General features: G+C 44.6%; 1 protein-coding gene across 1 annotated transcript; it reads right to left on the reverse strand.

The window, feature by feature from the left end:
- Positions 1-4,409: 4,409 nt before the first annotated feature.
- slc6a2 (solute carrier family 6 member 2) lies at positions 4,410-17,123 on the reverse strand. The gene is made up of 14 exons (XM_029145069.3): positions 16,146-17,123; positions 15,042-15,173; positions 13,880-14,114; positions 10,382-10,520; positions 10,091-10,225; positions 9,761-9,864; positions 9,064-9,188; positions 8,867-8,979; positions 8,614-8,742; positions 8,094-8,193; positions 7,644-7,744; positions 6,697-6,864; positions 6,071-6,142; positions 4,410-5,948 (listed from the first exon to the last, which is right to left on the reverse strand). The coding sequence occupies exons 1-14, from the start codon at positions 16,441-16,443 to the stop codon at positions 5,925-5,927; spliced, it is 1,875 nt and encodes a 624-aa protein (XP_029000902.1). The 5' UTR covers positions 16,444-17,123; the 3' UTR covers positions 4,410-5,924.
- Positions 17,124-18,445: the final 1,322 nt, after the last annotated feature.

Below are 18,445 nucleotides of genomic sequence, written 5' to 3' on the forward strand. Positions count from 1 at the left end.
CGCAGAGGCTCAGCGTTGAATTACAATAACATCGCTGATTGAGGCTAAAACGTGACCCTCCTCTTTCTAAGAATAGGAGCAACTCGCAAATGAAAGCAGCAAATCAAAGACTCTCCTCCCAAAGCTGTTATTAGAGGCCCTGTTTGAAGCAGCTGCTCCGCTCGGGCTGCAGACGTTTTAGAAGTTGTGACAGCGTCTGGTATGTTTCTAAGATGTTTCTGGACTTTGTTTCAGGATCAACTGCTGTATTCTAAACAACAGGCAAAGAAACAAATCCAAATAACAAAACTTTTAAACTCTTTTAAACTTTTGCTGTCGTTTCTATTTTTGCACCTCACTCCCCCGAACAAACTGTGACTTCCACATTAAACCTGTGACTTTTCTCTGACTAACAGTGAGGCAGCCGAGACGCCGTCATCCATGTAAGGTCGTCTCCCAGCCTGCGTGACGCACGCCGGGCTGCGCTCAGACAGGGGTCGGCGCCCGCGGCCGGGGCTTCACGCCGGGTCCTCTGCCGACACAGTTACTCAGTCTCACGGAAGGACGCGGGGGCGGGAGGGGGGCGTCCCCGGAAGCGGGAGGCCCCGCGAGGGTCAACGGGTCAGAGGAACAGCTTAGGGCCTGCAAAATGCTATGAATGCATCTGCTCACATTGTTTTAGTGTTGACAGTTCATCAGGTTTGTCTGATCACTCTGAGACAGTGAGTTTTCAGACTGAAGGTGTGAAAATGGGTTGTTGACCTGCTTCTTCTGGCCTCATTTTTATGATCATTGTACTGTCTGGTCATAATGTGTCTGCTTACAGTAGTTGACCTGTTCAACTGCTACTTCTCCACTCTGACTTTTTGGCCACTAGATGGCAGGCTACGCATACTTCACATACACACCAAAGGTATTTGGTGTTGTTGGTTTCCAGATGAAATTGTCACGAGCCACAAAACATTTCTCTCTCCTCCATGAAAACTTAATATTAGAATTAACTTAAAAATGACTTCTTACCTTTGTGTTTTGAATTGTGCTGTTGCATTTCTAAACTCAAGCTGCTCATGAATTCATTCAATATAGCCTGACTTGAGTTAGCATGTTCTCTTCTACTAAGAGACAAAAAAGAGAAAGAGTGGGGGGAAAACTTGAAAAATGACATATCTTATTCGAGTCACTGAATTGTACTTTTGTATTGTGATGGATTCTGGGAAAAAGATGCAATTGAAACGATCTTCCCCACAGTCGTTCCACTTTCTTTAAATTTAATGAGGGGATTTCTCTCCAGTTTGAATGAGTGGTATTTTCGCTCCATGGCTAAATCTAATTGCTTGTGAAAGCTAAGCAGCCCTTGTCTTTCCACCAGTGACACTGATTAGGATTTTCTAATACTGTGCCTCAGGGGACTTAAGCCAATCCAATTAGCTACCTTTGGTTGCCATCATTATCTTGACGTGACCACAGGGCCCCTTTCACTTTGTCTACAACGCTGAAGATCTGCATCTGTGGACAACGATTGCCACACAGTTTAGTTATCATAACACGCCATACCCGAAGCGCTGTGTGATCGCTCAGCTGAGGACGTGTTGTGTTACTGCCACGCAACAAGATAATTCATTTCACTGTATCACGCGGGAGTGTATTTTGTTTTTATGTGTTGTTTTGACGTGTACGTTATCTAGTGTCTAGTGTAGTGGACTCTCAGCACCATGGACAGGGCCTGCTGGGGCGTTGAGCTCATTTTGAATCCCCCAGTTTGAAAAATCTAAAAACAATATGCAGAATGTTTCAAAGGGTGAGTGTGTTTTAGGTTCTGATAGCATGCTGCACAGATGAAGACATTTTAAGGTGGTAGGAGCCGGCACCAGTTCATCAGGTGTGTCCAAAACTCTCTGGTCGGATAAACAACAAACTTGTAGATAAGTCATGGTTTCACACAACTTCGAATTCATAAAAAAGCCAAACATCACTGGAAGATATGTTGAATAAATACGAAGCTGCCCACGAAGCTGAAATAAAATACCTTAGTATACCTCAGTGGAACCAGTTGTGACCTTGGATGTAGCTGCCGCCTCCTTGCTGGTTTATGCAGCGGTGACCTTCATTTGAAACGTACTCATGCTTGGCTTCCCTTTGCTGGTTTTACACACACACACACACACACACACACACACACACACACACACACACACACACACACACACACACACACACACACACAGACGATAACATCAGGACCAGACTCCCCTTGTGATACATTGTAGAGCAGGAAGCAGCTCAAACAAGATTATGAATATCAGGGAAAGAAGATGCAGAGAGGGGGAAGGCAAAAAACGAGAATATGACTGTGGACCAGATACACAAAGAGTCAGATCCACTAACCCGTACATACTGTAGGTACATACATGTACATGCAGTATGTATTGAGTCAGAAAGGTGACAAGCTGTGGCCTTATGCAGCCATTCCACATGTGGCATTCTTTGTATTGATGGTTGCTTCCCCCAGCGTATGCATATGGCCCCATAAGCATAGTCAGCTCTCATGGGCCACATCTTCAAGGCTCTTTGCATGTGCTGTAGAAGATTTCACAGCTCTGTCACATGGATTGTTTCTGGGGAATTGGATTATGAGTATAAAACAAGTCCCCTGTTTAGAGAGGCACATTAAAAATGGCTTACCTTTGTCCCAATCGCATTACAGCCATGCAGAGCTGCCAATTAAGAGGCAGTCTATAGAGGTCCAGCTTGACCTTTATTGGCTAAACAGATTTGATGTAGGTGTGTGTTTTCTTTTGCATTGAGGCAGAACTGGAGGCACTGAGAAGCAATGAAGAAATAAAAGATGAGGAGCAAGAGGCAAACGGACAGAGGAGACCTTTTTTGAAGGTAAGATCAGTGGGAAGGAGAAGTTATCATCCATGACAGTGGTCACTATCAACTCAGAGGTAGATTATTTCAAAACCGATGAAATTATGGACATATAATGTTTTTGTCATTTAGCCTAACTTGATTTATTCCATATTCTGACAATGCACTGCAGAGTTCATCACGGAACCTTCAATACAGGACGAACCTACTGAATCAGACAGGAGGAGAAATACCTCCCAGTAAGTCAAAGTAACATAACCATGAGGTACTGGTCAGAGGAAAATGAGAAAAACTCGTTGAAGGTTGCAATCAAAGCAAGCTGTCCTTCAGTAATGCCTCAACAGTGCCACAGGGTAAGAACTTTAAAACAGCCGTCACACAAGCATAAATCTGTAGACCACTGACCCCTGAGAGAACGCACTGTTTAACACTAAGACTCCAAAACAGTATCATATGGGGTGCGTGTTTAAATATGGATTTGTTTCTGACAAAAGGAGTCGTGTTTGATAGGCTTTCATGCAACCATGGCGTAACAGGAAATATCCTTGTGCTCTCAATGCAAACAAAGGCTTTGAATTATTTTCCAGCCTCATTTGTTCTTTCTTGTGCATTCACTGGGGCTTTTGCACCCAGTCGCAGCTCTCTCACTATCTGTTTTTCCTCATTTGAACTTATCTTGGCCACTGGTCTCTCCAATTAAAGTCTTAAGGCCTCTTAGATCTTGGCCAGGACCTGGGTTTTCTTTCTTTCCTGTTCTTTTTTATGTTGCCCTCTGCTCCTGTGATCTTGCCTTGAAGGTAACACCAGCTAACAGGATATGGCAAGCAGCTGTAAAAGATAAAAGGTTTCATCTGACTGTTTTTCAGAGGTCGGATGATGCATTGTGACAAGTGGCATTTACAGTGTGACCAAGACCTCTCCAACTACACTCTTACCCAATCCAAGAATAATAATTTACCTATTTTCTATTTAACTAGTCATTACATGACATGTAATGTTTTACATTATCAGCATGACACACTTCCTGTTAAGAAAAAATCTAATAACTGTGTTTTTATTTCACTGGTGCACATGTGCTGTCTACTGTAACTACATCTATTGTGAGAGTTCCTGGGTTTATCTCAGAACCCTATTGCTATAAAAAAAAGCTGTGGTGCCTACTGCACCCCCATAATGACTTGTGTGTGCTCACAATAATACAATGGGAAAAATTCTTATAAACACAGTTAAAGGTGAACAAGCTGGTCCTTAATTATATTTTATCCATAAAATAAGAGGTGATATTCAGAATGCAGATATCAATCACACACCAAATGAGTTGCCAGAGATTGTCAAACTGTCTGGGGATTTATTAATAATTGAACTGTATTGATCCCAGATGTTGGAAATCTCTGTATTTTTACCCATCCATTTATCCATTAAAATACAGATTTGTTATGTTTTCTAGGAAGAAGAATTATTTTTTGTGTTGAGTATCAAGTATAAATATTAAAGCAGAAGGTTCAAATGGCCCAACAGATAAAAAAGCACATTACAATAACAGCCCGAGGCCTTTAGGCTTGTGTGTAGAAGAAATTCTTTATTATTATAGTGTGAATACTCAGTCTTCTTCATAGCTATTGTATTTGTCACTGACGTTCAACAGGACACTGGTAATGTACATCGTATTTATGTAAACATAGTCCAGGAAAGCCAGGGTGCGTTAGTGACCCACGGCTACAATGAATACTTTTTTTGAAACAGTTTATCTTAACTCTACATCAAACATCGTGTTATGACTGTGGACAGTTACGTTTAAAATAATTTACATTCACGTTTTGATATAAACAATTTGATAAATACAAGATTAGATATAACAAAAGAATATATTTTCATATATATTTCTAATCTGATATATTACACATGTTAGATTTTTTTCTTTTTGGCTTTACTCCTCTTCGTTATGTGTCTTGCGATGATTCAAGGTTAAAAGTCAACTTCAACACCAGTCCAATAAATAAAGCAGAAAATTAATTTTAGAACCAAAACATTTCTCTGCAGTGATGAACAAAGGGCATCACAGGATGTCGTGATGGTGATTCAAGGTCAAAGGGAAAAGAGTCACTGTTACTGTACACAAACAGCACTCAGCAACAAAAGCCCAACGCACACTCACACACGCTCCTTCTGCGTCTGTTTGGAGGAAAAGCCACAAAGATTCCTTAGAAGCACTGAACAGACGAAAACTCGGAAAGCAACTCACACAACCGGACAGTAATACAAAACTGGAACAGCCACGTATATATCATTTGTTGCTGATTTCCCAGGCTCAGCCCTTTCAAAGCTGAGGAGGTGAACGAAGGCCGCCTCGTCTGTTTTAATCTTTCCAGATCGCACATTGTTCCCTTTTCTGTAACGCAGACCCATTCTAACAGGCCCTGACACACTGTTGACCTCCAGCTCTTTGACTTGAATATCAAGGAACTGGTTCAAAAGAGATTGCCATCCACAAACTGTGGTTATATTTAGTGGGTTCCTGAGTCAACACAGTTTCTTTTATATCTTCCTATTCAAAGTATGACAAACATGGAGTGTCTTGCTTGATAAGGCACTGACACAGATGGGCCACTCGACCGAGGGGAGTGGCAACAGGTGACAGTAAGAAAACTGATAATAATCACAGGCCTATGAGGAAATTTGATCCCGTGTATTGATATATAGGGACATGGGTTTGTTTTGGCTTCTATCTTAGCTTGAGTTCCCTTTCAGAAGATAACAGTCTCGTCCCATATGATAAAAAATCATAACAAAAGTCATCATAATTAAATAAAATAATTTCTGTGAGCACATACATTTGCCCTGTGGCATGCCTCTCATTTAGGAGCAGAAATGCTCTGCGATGGTTTCAAAATATTCATATGCAGGACTCTGAAATCAAAGTGCTGGAAGCGAATGTTGACCACAAAGGCCTTGGGTGGAGAGTGCACGGGCGAAGGAGCCGCTGGGAGAGGTTGAAGCCTGTTCTCCGTGTTGGTCTGAGCACGGTGGCACGCAGGAGCTCCAAACAGTCCATGGGGGAGTCTGGCTGTTGTTCTTTAGATGGCCAACCAGTGTCTGAGCTGGAAGACAGAGTAACGAGTATTTATTCTTTGCTTTTGTCTACTTTTTAACATGATCCCTTTCTATAAAGCATCCAGCTTAATTGTAGCCTTTTATCAGAAGTGATGGAACTTCATCTTACTTTGAACTGCCGTACATTTCCTTCAGCCACCATATGATGCTCGTGCTCTGGAGTGATCCCATACGCTAACCTCTGCAAGTCAGAGTCATTAAAATACATCATTGACGGTATATTCACAGTGCACATCGCTGTCTGACCCTCGCGTTACCACCCCTGACAGATGAAGCGAGGGACAGCGATCACCTCTTCATCGTGGCTCCTGGCAGTGGGTGGGGTTTATTGGGCATCAGTGAGTTGTTCCCTCTGCAGGGGTCGGTATCTATCAGGGTCATGGGTCATGGGCCCGTGTGTCAGACCACTGTACGTCACAGTTGGTTGTATATGGGGCAGAGCCTTGACCACCAAAGCACCAATACAGTAACTGGTTCTAGTGGAGTCCGGAACTACAGCCAGTGCTGTTTTCATATGGAGGATGTGACTAAGACTAAGATTAAAAGTGAGGTGTGGGAATAGTTATAATTGAGTGAAGCTGTGAGGGATGGACAGGTAATTACAGTCATGATCTCTCAGTGCTTAGACGTTCATTCACAGTATGACACATCTGGTTTTAATATGTGCTTGTCCTGGTTTAAGTTCCTTCATATTCGGTATCAGACCGTTTGTGAGCAGATTGTGATTTCACTGACCTCTTTGAACGTTCCTGGCACACTTAGAATCTTATACAAGGCATATGAGGGCACAAACAGCATGGAAGACATGGCCACGCCCCAGCCAACTACATTGGACCAGTACGGGAAGCTGTAGTCATCATACTTTAGTTCTGATGACTTCACAGTACTGGCTATAACAACAAACTATGAGAAAAGAGGAGAGAAAGGAAAACAGACATATTAGATACGTCGCACCCTTATGAATAACATACAGTACAGTATTGTATGGAGGAGTTCTTTTTGAAGCAGCGATGTCAGGGCCGAAGGCAATAATGGTAAAACACACCACACCTAACCCTCTATCAGTACCAGTATGTCCTCAAAGAATAATGAGCAGCCGGCCTGACGTTTATGTATTTAAGGTACAAAAGGGTCTTAACAGTGTTGTGGTGGTGTTTCCATTCAGCAGAATTCTGGAAAGAAAACATGAGCTGAGAAAAACAAGTTGGTGTTTCCCCCAGAAAAGCCACAATAAGGGTTTGTTTCCTCCCCATCAGCCGCTTCTCATTTACCCCGTTTATTTATTTAGTGAGTTAGTTTCTTATGTCATTGCAACGTGTATGTGTCTGGCTGCAACGAGGGTCCTGTACTTTGAGACATGAACGGCCCATCACCACATCACTGTGGTTAAATCCACACGTAGTCAGTCCTGGCTCCGTTTGCATGTAGACAGCCAGGCCACGTGCTTCCACTAATGCCCAGGGGCACGTTACTTACTTCACCTATGGAACCCGGGGATGCACTGACAGCCAGAACATTCCCCCGAGCCCATCTTTACTATGGCAACAAGCCAACAGCTGCATTACTGATTCTGAAATGCTGTCAGTCCTTTTTAAATACGATAGGAATATAATTGCAGTATATCCATATATCATTCAACCGCTCTGGCAGTACATAAACGTTGATTAACGTATTATTCTCACCAGCAGAAACGCTGGGCTGACATATTTCCAGCACAGCCTCCAGTAGAGTCCTGGCTTGAAGCCCATCATTCGCTCAATGTCTTCACTGAAGCGGTCCACACCTGTAGAGAGCATGAGAAGTTACGCCGCGGGGTTCCCGCCCGTGCTCAGCGTCCCGTCACAGTAAAGTGCAGCAGGTCTCGCCAGGCGGCAGGAGGCCGCGCAGCACATGACCGGCTACAGCTCATACAGTGGGCTTTTTCCCCCTAGTCCTGACCACAGCTGACTTCCTTCACTCATTTGCTCCATTCATCCATTAAGGCTGCTATGCTGTTAGTTTGTCGTTATCCATCTGGGTTTTGCTCTGGTTCGCCTGCAGTTGGATCCAACTCGAGTTGAGTCCATTTGTTTTCTTGCCTCGTTATTAATGTAAATGTGTTGATTTAAAAAGCACAAATCTGCTTCTCTCACCGTAAAACCACGAAACTCCGATGGCCTCAATCAGCACGCCGAACAGGATCGAGGTCCCAGCTGCATACTTATCCAACAACGTCAGCACGTAGATGCCGCCCTGCAGAGAGGGGCAGACGCTCAGTGTGTGTGTGGTCAGCAGTAACTCAGCAGCGGTCTCCACGACCGATGCGTCAGTTGGCTCACGTGGACCAAGTGGTGACCGGTTCCATACAAATAGTCTCTCATTTGTATCCTGGGCTGCCTCTTCCATAATTAAATTGGTTAAGAGATACATCCTGTGAATAAAGTCTCTGTCTTTACAGTATTTATTCACAGTATGAGTTATTTATACTACAGACACAGATTTGATTAGATTTTCATTTGTAATTAGACACAGTTGCTCTTTTAAAGATCAGAACCAATGAACCTCATGCAGTTTACTCATGTTTTGCACTTACTCTTGTTAGTGGTTGTTCTTAGTATATTTGTACATTTAGAGCTGACACATACTTTAATCTAAAGATACTCGTTTACTGACATTAGTGACACAGAGCAGCGCAACCAGGAAGGTTCCAAAGGCTGTGACGAAGGTGAAAATCTTCCTGTTTCTCTTGAGGATTTTGAAGTCATCCGTCAGGCCGGTGATCACGGCCTCCATGCCGCCCATCTGGGGGGGGAGACAATCCGAGGGAGACATTAGATTCCATTAGAGCATCAGCTAAATACAAATAAAACCCACTTAAACTCATAAACTGCTCTAGAAAACGGCGTCGGACGCCGTAGGAACTCACCGAGCTGTCGATGCCCAGAGTCAGCAACATGATGAAGAACACTATGGCCCAAAACGTTGAGCCAGGCAGCGTGGAAATGGCCTCCGGGTAGATTATGAACACCAATCCCGCCCCTATACCAATAACACGTACGGGAAAAGCTCAACGAACATCGTGTGTTTAGGCATGAAGGGCCAAATACTAAGAGAGACACTTACCTTCTGTTGCCACATCTTCTATTTTCACGCCTTGCTTGGAAGCCATGTATCCCAGCACGGAGAAGATGGCAAAGCCTGAGAAGAAACTGGTGATGCAGTTCACAGTGCTGGTCAGGATCGCATCCCTGGAAGGAGAAAAGACTGCATCAAAATCTGTATCACAGTAACCAGGAATTAATTCAGTGGCCGCTTTATTAGGTACACCTCGAAACTTCCTAAAGTTTAGAGGTGTAAACTTCCTACTAAAGAGAATTTATATTTAAAGCTACAGTAGAGTTCATAGGTCGTGATTAGTTCATTTTGCAAACATTTGCATGTATATTTTCTGCAGGTCCAATATAGAGGAGAGAATACAGTACTGGGATTTCAGGCTAAAGTGTTCAGTGTTTTCCCAGCATCACCAGCACTTCCGGGCGGCTGCCCTTCACCCACTGCAGTTGGGAGCTGTTCGTTCGCAACTAAGGCCATAATGCAAATCCCACCTGCCACAGCTACATTCCATACAGATCTCCAAACGGGACATGAGGCTAGAGGCCTGGTTGGGGTTCGAAGGGCTTCGTAGCACGAGAGGGAACAGGGAGGATGAGGACCGATCTCAATCACCTCAGCTGTTTTTTGCTGCAGCTGGAAAGTCCTGAGCGTGCAGAAGCTGGATGGTTTTGACTAACAGCGAGTCACACGCAGTGCAATGTCCTACCTGTAGCAGTTGTTTTCAAATTTGTTATAGCTGGAGAAGGCAATGAGGACCCCAAATCCTGCTCCTAGCGAGTAGAAAATCTGGGTGGCAGCATCGATCCACACCTGTGGCCAAAAATAACAGAAAGGTTAAGATAATCCACATAAACAGGAAACAACATCTGTGTCCTTTAATATCTTATAATAGCAATCGACCTGACGATTTGGGCCCTTAATATAGAGTTTGGTGAGTGTATTAACTGTGGTTGGGGGGAGCCCTTTAACGTGTGCTCAGGAATAGACATAAAATAACACTCATGCATGGCTCCTGGTTGGAAGCGGCGTCTCTGACCTCCAGATTTCGGAGCCGTTTAAAGTCGATGTGGAGGTAGGCCCTTATACCATCCATGGACCCCGGTAGAGTTATCCCTCTGATCAGCAGCACAAAGAGGACCACATAGGGCATCGTGGCAGTGATGTAAACCACCTGAAAAAAAGCAGCCGAACGTTAGTTTCACACTTAAACTATCCTATCAATATAGAAGAGATGAGAATAACTCTAGACCTCCTGTGTGAATTACAGATGTTCCAAAGAATAGAAAAGGAGTTATGAAACCAACAGGTGTGGGGTGTGGGCCTGTACCTTCCCTGAGGACTTGACGCCTTTCCACAGGCTGAAGTAGAGGATGAAGACCACCGCAACCAGGCATAAGGTTAGCTCCCAGCGGGGAAGGCCAAGATCCTGGATGCCTTTACTCTCGTGGAGATGCAGTACTCCCCGTCTATGCAAAGGCAGACATGGGATTCTACTGTAGTGCCGTGTACTAGTACTGTAGTACACAGCGCATCACCGTCAATAACTTGAAGCATCTACAAGCCAATCAGCATCACATTCAGTACTACCCTGCAGTCATTATGTCATGTGTTTTTACAGCTTATTACTGTATGTTGTCTCCGTCGTAGCAGTAATGTATGCTTGTGTCCACCCCACCCAGGATTTACAGCAGATGGAGGAGTTCAAACAATGTGTGATGAGAGAAAGGAGTGGTAAGTGTGAGGCAGGGCTCCTGTCAGGAGGTACTGTACATTCCAAGAGTCCACGTTGAGCCAGAGGTGGAATAAATCTTCTGAATAAAGCCGCCCTTGAAGTTCACCACCCGGCCCCTTTCAACCAGTTCAACACTAATGTTTTCATTACTCAGTCTCTGTGAGCCTTCTGTCATTATCAGATGTTTCTTCCACACCGAAATTGTTCGCGCTCATGAGATTAAAATAAACATCCAAAGGTTCAAGTATTTTATGAGATGAATATCATTTGCAGCCGTGAGCTCATTCTTTTAATGTCTATTGTGAGCAGTGAGAAGGAGGCACATGCCTTTACTTTATACACTGATACACTGTGATGCACTGGCTTCACCTCGTTTACCTGTTATGTTGCATTCAGTGCTTTGTTGAACCGTGCTGTATTTAAGAGGACTCCATGAGGCCACGAGGTCGCTGCAAATCTCTACGGATGTGCTGTCAGTAGCATCTAGTACAACGTTTAAACACATGCTTTCTTAAGGCTTTCATCAAGAAACATTCAATTTAGTCATCATGTGATGTCGAGGTATGATAAACAACGGAACTGGTTTGGGATCTGATTCTCAAGCCGCTTATGCAACTGTTTAGCACAACCCCCCCAAGTAACACCACAAGTAAAAAGGTCCAGACGGACAGGCCAGAGGGGCAGACGGATCTGAGCCGCTCAGCGTTGACTTATCTGTGGCTGATGTGGGGTGTGTGGATGCGAGGCCTTCAGGGAACCAGATTGTGGTGTGAAAATATCTGTTTATTTTGGAGAAAGAAACTTTGAAATCAAGGCCCCGCTCATCAGATAGCATTGATATCGCACTGCCACTAAATGCTTCCTGTAACATCACTTCAGCCTCTTTGGCTCGTTACTCTAAACACGTTCTTTCTAATGATCCCTGACTGTGCAGGTTTTGGTTCCGTATACATGAGGCTGGCACACTATTGCGCGCTTGAACTTCATTACTGTAACAATAAAAATGCAAAAATAAATAAATTAACTGGACTATTAAAACACAACTAAGCTGGGTTCTATTTACTTCAACCTGATTTATTTATTTATAGTCTAAAAAAACGTTTGATTTTAGCTGTTTCATTTTAAAAATGCAGCAAAGTGTGCGTGAGATTAATTTTCCCAAGTGTCCAAGTAATCAGGGCTTTCTGTTGAAGTAAAAGCTATTTATCAAGTGTAATCATCCCTGACAAATCAATCGAGTTGCTTCAGGCTATAATTAATACGTCATCTGGTTATGTTGAGAATACGGGCTCCAAAGTGCAACCTACATTAAAAGCAACCAAAGTACAACCAAAGTGAACAGTCTCTGTGATTATTTCCAGTGAAGGGTATAAAATTAGCCAATCCCTCGCTTTTCTTTGTTTTGACTGTGATGTAATAAGGTTTAACAGGTGAAAAAGAAATAATACTTAGACTGTGAGATGGGAAAAAGGGATGAAGCTACTGAACATCAAAACAGATACAGCTCCAGCATTGAGTTAGAGAAGAAGCACTGGTGAACGGATCAGACTTTGAACTCAACCCATACAGACATCATCCAAGGAAAATGTCCCACAAAACTATTGTACAGTATGCCAGCGATGATGAAGAGCACGTGCTGGTGCAGGACGACGCGAGTGCATCGGAGTGACGTTTACTGAGCGAACTCTGACAGCAAATACGACGACGATGAAAGGATGAGACTCAAAGTCAGGAAGGCACAAAGTCTCACATGGAGACTAGCGAATAGTCGTTGTTATTGCCATCATTTGAATCCAATAGAAGATCTTTGGAGGATTTTGTTCAGTATCAAGAGGTGGTCACTCTGCTGTTCAGAACGCAGAGGTCAAAGGTCACTCTAATAACAGGGTTACATGTGCGTCACATCTCTTCTCCTGCAGCAACAGCGAGTGGGCAGAACAAAACGAAGCCAGTGTCCAGCACTAATTAGCGAAGCGCCAGCTGAGCCGACTGTAATCTAAGACTGGAGCAATATTCCATCATCCAGTTCATGTTACTGATTTATTTTTACCCAGATCTCCCCCCGTGACAGCCGAAGGCGGCAGACTTACTGTAGAGGCCTGTGCGTGTACAGTAGGGGAGTGTACGAGGCCAAGAAGGAGAAGTGTTGACTCAGTTGGCCTCACTCCCTCATGCTGGGCCTTGGCATCGCTCCTGTGCTCAAAGCTCGCTGAAATCAGGCGGATTTATTAACCCCTGCGGAGCGCGGCCTCATGCGGGATCTGTCTTGAAGCGGCCCCATTGTTGTCAGGCCGCTTAAGCACAGTTACTCTCCTTCTTCACAGTTCACCTGGAGCATCGACGCATCGGGTCGTGGTAGGTTTCACTGTGAATCCTGACCTCGCTGAGCCGGGCTCCACTTCCATCAGTTTACGGCTGATGGAAGCTGCTGGATATGCATCAGCAGCGCAGCAGAAGGGGAGTGGAGGTCCACCCGGCCCGGGACTGGCCTCCGCTGGGCGTCACGCTTAGCGTGTGTCCCTATATTGTCCAAGTCGTTTCACAGACTTCCTCTGGGCCGCGCAGTCAGACTTCACAGAGGCCGAGGAAGAGCCGGCCGTCTTTGAAGTATAAACAGATGGAGCTTTTTTCGCGGACTTCAAACGAGCGCGCTTGAATTCTTTATGTGTACACTTTTTACAGTGCAAACATTTATGGCTGGAGGATTCTGAAGGTTCCTACTCACGTTTCAGCGGCTTGCCTCACATTTTCCCGTGGGTGTGTGTGTAACGTGCTGTACGAGTGTCATTCAGACGTCATTCACGACGGAAGAAAGCACCAGGGTGAGTACTACATTGAGTACTACAGTGTCAGTAATAAGTGTCTCAACAACCACAAACTGACAATGAACGCAAGAGTGGTCCTACCTCACCAACCTTCAAAATAAAAGCTAAACTCCAAGTAAACTCCAAGTGACCCAGTGTTGTGGTATCAGTGCACATCGATTAAAGTTAAAAGTATTCAAAGTGTCCACATGTTGGGAATTTTACTGTAAGAAGTCTGAATCATGCGCTAATCTACGCAGGAATGAATGGGGATTTCAGTCTCACTTACTCATAGTACTCTGCGGCTGGCGTGGTCTTGTACTTGGTGTAGGATCCGTTGATGGGGATGGACTTGTTGGGGTCCCTGGGGTCCGTGCAGTTCTCGCTGTTCCAGCTGTTGCCGCAGTTGAGCCACGGCAGCTCGCTGGTCATGGAGGAGAACAGGTAGTGGAGGGACCAGGCGATGATGACGTTGTAGTAGAAGCCAACGTACAAGGCTATGAGGATCACAGTGTAGCCCACACCTGGAGGATGAAGCTCGTTAGCACACTTCCTGTAACGCGCTCCCTCAGAGGCGAGCGGCGTCCGCGTCGCCCGCTTCACGCGAACGCCGCCGTTTTAATCAATCTGGGATGAGTTGTTTTGCCTCCGCCGGAATGCGATGTCCTTATGTGAAAGCAGTTACTGTACGTCCATAAACCCATCACCCACTCATTCTGCGCAGGGAAATAACAAACCCTCCTCGGCACCGGAGCCAATAAAAGCAAACTTTGGTGCTGATTTAATGGGCCGCGCAATAAGGAATCACCGAGCGAGAAACCGCGCCTCAAACGCAGGTAACGATACACGCTGGGCCGTCGACAGGCTCAGTTACAGTGGGAGAGAATAGACTCTAGTAACAGGTTGTTGCAGCGCCTTCATTTACAGAAAAGATCGAATTAAAAAAGAAAAAAAATCAATAATCATCTTATCACCCAACAAATAAATAGCTTAATGCGAGCTCTGTTTTAAAGTTCACACTCTTTGTCAATACATCAGATGGCTTTGAATTAGCTTGAAGCTTTTCAGTATAATAACTTTAATTTGTGTTTTTATGACTTCATGGTTTAAATTGAGCTCAATCAGACGTCTGAACCTCAGCAGCTGGAGCTCGCTTTGGTCTCATTCATTTGGAACTCAGACAGTGTTCAAGTTTGCAGGTACGACGGAGAGATAAAGGATTTACAGAGGACGAAGTGATGTGACTGAGATTAGTTGCAAGTGACACTCACGAACCGAGAAAGGGCAAGAAGGAAGGAATCGAACGAAAGGGCAGGACACGGAGAGCAAGCATGACTGAGCAGCATTTAGCACGATGAAGAGGTTAGGAAGGGTGTGTGTGTGTGTGTGTGTGTGTGTGTGTGTGTGTGTGTGTGTGCGTGTGTGTGTGTGTGTGTGTTCCACCACGCCACCTTTAAACAGGGGGCATATTTTCCAGACTGTAGCTGCCCCTTCCCTGTTGTACTGGCCCAAGGCAAGTTCCATGTAGAACAGCGGCATCCCAGCGATGGCCAAGAAGAGCAGGTATGGGATCAAGAAGGCACCTGGAAGTAAAGGACACATACAGTGTGTGGGTTTGCTTTTCCAGCTTCACAGTGCTCAACACAGATGGAACATGCCAAACAAAAAAAAAAAAGAAAAAAGCAGCGGCGACGAGTTTGACATTCTTAGAAAAACAACACAGACGCGCACAAACGAGGTCCGCAGCTATTTCGGTGCCGTGTCCTCTCCACCAGCAAGAAAACGACCTCTCAGGACTGAACTGTTACTGACGCCGTCCATCACAAATGACACATTGTGTCCAGTAATGAATGCGTTTTGCTGAGGGCCGGCGTGATTGACAGGGCAGAGGTGGAGCTGAGCCTGTGGGGACAACATGTTGACGTGGGCCACGTGAATGCACACAGGGCAGAGCACACCTTCTAGCGAGCACTCTGTTGTGATGAGCGCTGAAGGTAAAGCGTCACAGTGTTTAAAGCGGCCCTTTGTTGATTCACGCACACTGTACTTTATGTCTCTGACCCCAGGTCAGCTTCACTGTAAAACACAACAAAAAGTGTTTTACAACAAATTAACCTCACTGTAGTTTTTAATTAGAATTAGCTTCAGTAAAATGTATTTAATCCAAAGGGCACTTTAATATTACAATATATCAATAAAAGAAGAATCTGGACACTTGTTTCGTTACAAATCAAATCTTTTTTTGTTCTTAAGTTTTTCATTAACTTCTCCAACAGTCTCGCGGTATTTGCTGTCCTACAGCGTCTCTTTATGAAAGGAGTTTGAGAGTTTCCTTTATTTTGTAAATTAAAACTCGTTCCCGTGGGATTATAATAAAAGCCAACTAAGCAATTACCTGCACCTAATATCTGCTCTGACGTGGAATAAACACGCTATAGAACCGTAGTGACAGACGTTACATCGTCTACTGCAGCGTTCAGCCTCAGTACCAGGAGTTGTATGACTTCTTCAAAGTATCCACGAACACGCATCAAGGGACCATATCTTTTACTGACCTCCTCCATTTTTGTAGCACAAGTACGGAAATCTCCACACGTTGGCCAGGTCCACCGCGAAGCCAATGACCGACAGAAGAAAGTCTATTTTCTTGCCCCAAGTTTCCCGTTCGTCCTCGGATCCGGATCCGGGGGGACCTGCGCGGCGGCCGGGGGTCGGGATGATGGAGGAACTGGTGTACTGGACGCCATTCTGATCCTTCACCAGTATCAGTTCCACCTCCTTTTTCTCCACATTGCACTGTTTGAGCGGCACCACCGACGAGAGCTTGTGTTCCGGCATAACCTGGATATTCATCTTGTCCGCTGTGCGTACGAAGCCCACTCTGCCTCTTATTGCCCCCTACGGGTTCTGGTGTTCGGTGCGCTCGGATGCGGACGGCAATCCCCAAAGACAAAAAAACAAAAAAAACCCACCAAGCCAGTGCTCTCCACCGAAACTACAGCGCACAAGTCATCGTGCATGAGCCGGAGAGGAGGGAAGAGCGACGGAGCGTTTGGCGAGGTTTGGCGTCCGTGCGTAAAGTTTCAGTAAAATTACGCACAACGGTAAATAGACTTTAGAGCCGCCAGGGGAGAACAGATGAGGACATTCCTCCCATGGCAGACGGACATAATGTCTGTGTCATGCTAAAACCAACGCACCATTTAGACAAAACTTTGTATCTGACGCGCCGCAATAGCAGGTGCCAAGTGAAAGACGCTTCTCTCTACGTCACTGCGCGCAATGAGCGCATCGCGCGGCTCCAAACATTCAGCTCAAACGTGAGATAAAGCACTATTTAACTATGTCGCCGTGACTAAAGCAGACTAGAGACTAAAAGGAAAGGCTGCCTCCGTGCGCGGTAGTTAGGGACACTTCTCCCTGACCCGATGCTGCTGTGGTCCAGATGCATCTGTGGGAAGACTGCCCATTCTGAAGCTACTATAGGACTCGCCTTCTCCCGCAGAGACCATATAAAATGCGGGCTTTTAAATCGGCTTCCTCTCTCTCTTCCACGTGATATTTTATAATTGAACGCTTTCTCTCCGGTTTGGCATGAATGTTTTTTGTCTGAGCTCAAGTTCCCATAAACTCCAGCGTCTGCCTCTGACCTGACAGTGAATTAAAGGCCAGAACACGGTGGTTCTAAGGTTGAAGAGTTACTTACCTCTTCTAAAAGCTAAAGCAAACGTTTTAATCAGGAAATAGATGATTCTGAGAAGTTTGGTTCCGTGGAATTGCAACTTAAAGTGTATTTGCTCTGTCAGACAGATCACATCTTCAGGTTGAAGCTAGGATTTAACCGGAGACTTCTTTACCTTCAGCTTCTCATTAGTAGTTGAATGTCACACAACAAAACTTTTTTTTAATCTTTTAATTTGGACTTTATCTGTTTCTTCTCTATACTAAACAGATTGAATTACAGTTTTCTAAGAAGCAGTAAAAGCATTGTGTTCCATGTGTAATTCAATTCCACTGCAGCTTTTGCCAGGAGCAATGATTTCTATTAGATATGGTTGATCAGTTCATCCCATTAAAGTCAATGAATGTCCCCTTCGCTACCCACTGCTTGTTTTTATAAAACCCAATATGGCTGGTTTTGGGCGTTTTGTTTGTGAAGATTGAATAACTGCAGTGATGGTAAAACAAAGAACCAGGTAACAAGCAGGAATATCGTGCGATTACTGTGCTTTTCTTCTGAATTTGTTCTTTTTTATATACAGTGTAGCCAATGTGATCTGCCGCCTATAACGAACATGTTTTGAACTGTGTTAGTGTCATGATAGCGAATTATGAGAAATGGGTTCCTGATATTCTACATTAAACAACTTGTAGTGGACAGTAGCACCTGAATGAAGCCGCCTTCCATGCATTTCACAGTTCATGTATCATTCTGTGAACACTTCCCTAGAGGTAAAATAGTCTCATCCTTCTCCTCGTGTGACTGTGGACAGTTTTTCCAAGTCAACATTGAGATGAAAGGCTAATGAGATGGGACGCAGCCTCGCCACAGTTTTACCCTGAGCATTTGATGGGGTCGTGGTAAACATCTGGATTCTTCTCATTCTTTTGTCCCTGTATATTTCTATAAAAGTCCTGCTAGTTTTTATAGCATGTATCAAATGAATAGAATTAGAGGTTCTGACGTCAGATACCTTTTCCTTTTCCTGTCATCGTTCCATAGATTCAGGTCATTATTCCATACAGTAGCTCTCCTCTCAGTGCACTGTATGTTTTGTGTGTGTAGGTTCCGGTCCCCAATAAAGCTGGGCTTCAGTTCTGCCAGGCTTCACGAAAGGTCAACCGTTCTGTAGGT

Source organism: Betta splendens, chromosome 3 (assembly GCF_900634795.4).
Source record: "Betta splendens chromosome 3, fBetSpl5.4, whole genome shotgun sequence".
Classification (NCBI taxonomy): Eukaryota; Metazoa; Chordata; class Actinopteri; order Anabantiformes; family Osphronemidae; genus Betta; species Betta splendens.

Excerpts from the sequence above, each read along its gene's own strand:
- slc6a2 (XM_029145069.3), bottom strand. The coding sequence starts at position 16,443 with ATGAATATCCAGGTTATGCCGGAACACAAGCTCTCGTCGGTGGTGCCG. Across the intron at positions 10,521-13,879 it reads CCAGCCGCAGAGTACTATGA|ACGGGGAGTACTGCATCTCC; the intron begins GTAAGTGAGACT and ends GCCTTTGCATAG. Across the intron at positions 10,226-10,381 it reads GCGTCAAGTCCTCAGGGAAG|GTGGTTTACATCACTGCCAC; the intron begins GTACAGGCCCAC and ends GCTTTTTTTCAG.